The sequence below is a fragment of the Daucus carota genome, chromosome 7 (genome assembly GCF_001625215.2).
Source record: "Daucus carota subsp. sativus chromosome 7, DH1 v3.0, whole genome shotgun sequence".
NCBI classification, from domain to species: domain Eukaryota; kingdom Viridiplantae; phylum Streptophyta; class Magnoliopsida; order Apiales; family Apiaceae; genus Daucus; species Daucus carota.
This window is the reverse complement of record NC_030387.2, coordinates 38,172,136-38,177,098: the sequence shown is the minus strand read 5'-3', so window position 1 is coordinate 38,177,098 and position 4,963 is coordinate 38,172,136. Positions and strand designations below refer to the sequence as shown.

Below are 4,963 nucleotides of genomic sequence, written 5' to 3'. Positions count from 1 at the left end.
TATATTACTTTGTATCTACCCAAATAATCCTAATAATTCGTCTTTCTGATTTTTATACCGCCCCATATATAGTCTCTATCCAAATGGCTTCCCATTTTTTCATGACCAAATTGATGATAGCCTCACACAAAATATTTGATGAAAGGAATTAAAATCTTTTCTTTTAATTTTAGATTTTGTTTTAAAAATGAACAAGTAGATTAGATATATATTTTAATATTAGTATTTTGAAAGATAATTAATAATATTTGTAATTTATAATATATTTTCTATGATCAAATCAAACTATTTGATAATTTTTAAAAAGCTGAAAGGATGTATTTATTTTTGAAGAGATTATTTGTCTGATATTTTAATATTTATTTATATCACATATGTACATTAAAGTTCAAATGTTCTCAATTTGGCTCAAAAGTGAAATTAAACAATAAATTTGAAATGATGAAAATAGATATAAATTTCAATTAAATTCGATCAATATAAATATAAAAAGTCAATCATGACAAATTATTTGAATGGATTCTTTTTTTCAAGCATTAGCGTATACGTCACATAAATTATTTGAATTTTTTTTTTCTAACCTTGAGGAACAGTTAAGTTTACTCTTACAAAATATATGAAGATTTGGTACTCGAATTTTTTTAAACAATATATTTAGATAAATTACTAATTTAAACATTAAATAATAAAATAGGTCATTACATCACATGATCACAAGCTAATTTAATTAATTTTTAAGGCATAAAATTTAAATCGATATCCAAGCCGCTAAAACTTTACTGTATAAAATTAAAAAACTTTTCAGAAATCTTTGAGGGGAGCTTTTCCTCTTTCCTCCCAGAACATTATAACAAGCTGGAAAAATCCTTCAGACAGTCTGTTACTACATATTAATCACCAAAACTAGGATCAAGACGGATCAAACCCTAATTTTATTACGGTGACATCCAACAATATACGCAGCTGATGATAAAATATTAATTACAGCTTATTACAAAATAATATAAGATCATCATCTCCTCCTTTGATTCTGGTTTCTGGTAATTTAAAGAATATCGGTTCCAATGGGATTTTTAATGGAGCTGCATTAGGTAAACGAGATTACAAAGGTGAGACCCAATTCAATTCTTTTTCTATTTTCCAAATATTCTTTTGTTTTAATTCCGATTGAAATTTTATATATCTGCATGCATGAATAATAATTAAATTTTGAAATTGTGGCATTTATAATTTTTTGTTTTCGGGTCTGTTTTGATCGACTGCAACAACTATATATTTATTAGGATACGTAGGAGATCCTAGTCTAGTAACGAAATTCATAGGGAGTCAGGGAGTCCTATATATTCATTAGGATATAGGATTCTAGTCTAGTGACGAAATTCATGGGTAGTCCGGGTGCCCTCTCCCGTGTTTGTAATTTGTACTGACTAAAGAAAAACTATATAAATCTGCATAGGGTTTGTAGATATAATGTAGTAGGCAGACTCATAGTTGATGTAAAGATGGGAGTTGTTTTGCTTGTCAGCCTGGTGTCCTCTGTAAGTGTAATAAATTTAATAGATTCATAAGTTGTCAATCTTGAAATCAACCAAAATTATGATTTAAAGTCATTTAGTTTCTTCTGTTACCCCTGGGATGAGAAGTTGTAATTCACTAATTCAACAATGGGTTATGGTGATTCTTTCGATATCCACATTTGTTGCTTGATCTTAAGCATTTCGATTTCGATGTTTTTTCTTTTTACTTTGATTTTGAATTGTTTTCAGGCTGCATGAATGGTGTAGGTGCACGAATGCTAAATAATTTTGATCCTTTGTTGAAGCACTTTGCTCTTGTTTTCTCTTTTTGAAGGAGGTTTGGTTATCTCATTTGTGATTAATAGTCTCTGTCCTCTCATGATGGCTGAAGTGACAATCGATGCCCAAGTGAACATAGAGACAGATGAAGAAAATGATTGTCAGTTGCGAAGATCTTCATATAGAGACACTGATTGTCAAAATCGTGTACCAAAATGGGGATCCCGTTACCGTAGTCCCTTGTCGCCTGGATCATGCCATGACTTGTGCAAACATGGGGTCAAGAGTGATCCTGAGACGCTGGATAGAAGGTCCTTGGTGAGAAGAAATTCACTAGATTCTCCAAAGAAATCACCCAGAACTCGAGAGGTTATAAAGAAAGAATTACCAGAATCCCCTAGGAAAGTAAGTAGCTCCTTAAGACGACAGGCCTCGTCACCAAGTATGATAAAATACGCTTCTGAAAAGCAGGAGAGGGTCTCGAAGCCCAAAACACCCCCTCTGGCTGCAACAAGACAGTTACACAGAAGAAACAGTGATATAATTATAACAAAAAATTCAGCTGGAGGTTCGAGTGGACAAACAAACCGTGAGACGAAAGTGAACAAAGAAACGGAGAACTCCAAAATAGAAAAGACGAAAATCTCGGCGAGAGATAGGTTTTCCTTATCTTCCATGTCATCTGCAAAGAGGTTTATAAGCGCACAGTCTGAGAACGTCAAGAAAATGACAAAGGTGCCATCTACCTTAAAAAATCGAAAGCAAATAAAAGTAAATGGTAAGTGCCCTCCGAGTAAACATGTTATAGAGAAGACACCGTATGTCATTAGACCGAAGGCTGGAAACCAAGCTGCAGGATTGGCCAAAAGAGGCAGTTTCACTTCATTGCAATCTTCTCCGGAAAAAGGATTGTCTTCATTAAAGTCACAGACATCAGCCTCATCATCACCTGAGGCAATGCAAAGTGATAGTAGTGCATTTGACATTGATAATTCTGAAAGTGAGTACTCGGTAAGTGATCTGGAAGTGGAAGATACGAGGATTCCTAGTTTTCAAGTCCGTAGATTGGAAGATGAAGACTGGCCATCATCGCAGAAGCTCAAATTCAGGCGTGGAAAGGTGATTGATCTCAAACTTGAAGACTTCAGCCAGAAGCTCCGATTCAGGCGTGGAAATGTAGTTGATGTCCAACCTGAAGACTTAAGTCCAAGTGTACTTAAATTCAGGCATCAAGAAGCATTGGAAGAGAACCAAAATTCAGATAACGAAGGCATAAGCTTGACGAAAATATCAAGTGATGAGGTCTTATATGAAACTAATGCAGAAACAGAGAAAGTTACTCTTAAACACCAAGATGCGGAAACAAAGGGAGAGACTTGGGGTTTCATTGATGATGCAATTGAAGAGACTGCAAACAGGCTTGCTCAGAGCAGGAAGAGTAAGGTCAAAGCTTTGGTGGGTGCTTTTGAGGCTGTATTAGGTCGCCAGGATAGTCCGAGGAGATGACTCGCTCATGATGCAAAATTTCGGATTCATATCTTTAGCATATAGCTGTTGGTCATTAAATATTCTATCACCTGGAAAAGAGGGAAGGGTACGGGGCCTGGGCGTACATGTCTTTTGTCGAAGTATCTTGCCATAGAGGATGAAAGGGAAATACAAAATTGAAGGTTTAAAGCTTGCATGGATTAAATTGACAAGCCTCTGAGAAATGAAATTTGAGGAAACCTGATTATTGGTACTGCTAGGTACTGGCTTACTGTATATTTAACATTCTTATCATTTTCCAGTCGTATCGAAAATTCTTCGGTCTCTAATGGCTCATCATTTTTCTTCTTTAAATTTGACATTTTTTTTTGCTGAAATTTTCCAGTGTCACTATGAAGGGAGGACTTGAGCGGTTATGGAACTGATGAAATATAAATGAAGAGAACTGGGACTGAATGGAGACAATTGATTGGTGTCACCAGCCACAAAGATACGGTGTGCTCTTACTTTTGTTTATGCTTATTGAATATCTTATGCTGTATTATGTGGCAAGACATTAAGCACGATGTATAACATGTTCGCGAAGCATGTAAGGTTTGATTCATATATAAAATGACATTTACATGTACTTTATAACTATCATATTGATGGTTTTGAGCACTGTCAGGATTAGTGTATTACATAAAAACAACAAAAAACATAGCATAGTCGAGATGGATCTTGGAAGTTGCAATTGTTGGCTGATTCCGGGTGAATGCTTTATCCACAGTATTCACCTCTTAAATGAAAAGTTAATAGATTGCACTAGAGTTGTGATTCTTAAATTTACTATTTTAAGTTATGTAATACTGACTGTACCAGAGCAAGTTCACGGGAAGACTACACAAGATCCTGTGCTGAGAGCACCATATACGAATCACAAATGTGTCATAAAAGTTCTGTGTGTCTGTAGTGTATCTGAATTGTCAGGCATTAAGACACATAACAAAACACGGATTCTTCCCCTCTGCAACAGATATCAGCAACTAAATGTAGATAAGTTTCATGAAATCTGTATTAGCGAGAAACACTTTATAACCAACCATATAATAATAGAATTACTATGCATTAGACCTGATGCAGATAAAGTCTATTAGTTAAATGAAAATGATGAGTTAGACCTTCTTTGTCACCTCAAAGTACGCCCTGTGTCCCCGTATAAATTCTCTGCATGTACCTTAATTATATACAGTAATCCATCGCCTTCATTCCTAGACTTGGACATTATTTCCTTTGTTTTAATATGAAGAGTAATTGACAGTTTGCAACCCTTAACTTAAGTGCCTTTTTCGATTTGGTTACTTATTTATAATCTTGGCACTATGCAACCCATATCTTATAAATTTTAAACAACCTGCAACCCGCTGGCGAACTCCCGTTAAAAGTTAACGGTCAACCTCGTTTGACCGTTATGTTTAATAGCTTTAGAATAAAACAGTTGAGTCTCGAGAAGATGCAACCATTTCTCCCCGCCCAACATCATCTCCCAAATTCCCCCCTTTTTCTCTATCGAGTGATTGAAGCAACAAACCCTAGCTGTTGATCGAGTGATCGAGTGAGAGTAAAACGACTGTTGATTCAACACAATGAGAGGTAGATTGAGGATAGATGGTCGCGTTTTTGGAGAGAACCCTAGCTGG

At 35.3% G+C, this 4,963-nt stretch overlaps 1 protein-coding gene across 1 annotated transcript; it reads left to right on the top strand.

Annotated features, from left to right (window-relative positions):
* Positions 1 to 1,766: 1,766 nt before the first annotated feature.
* On the top strand, positions 1,767 to 3,911 carry LOC108195010 (uncharacterized). The gene is made up of 2 exons (XM_017361946.2): positions 1,767 to 3,544; positions 3,670 to 3,911. Exon 1 carries the CDS (start codon positions 1,896 to 1,898, stop codon positions 3,300 to 3,302), a length of 1,407 nt encoding a protein of 468 aa, XP_017217435.2. The 5' UTR covers positions 1,767 to 1,895; the 3' UTR covers positions 3,303 to 3,544; positions 3,670 to 3,911.
* The last annotated feature ends 1,052 nt before the right edge of the window (positions 3,912 to 4,963 follow it).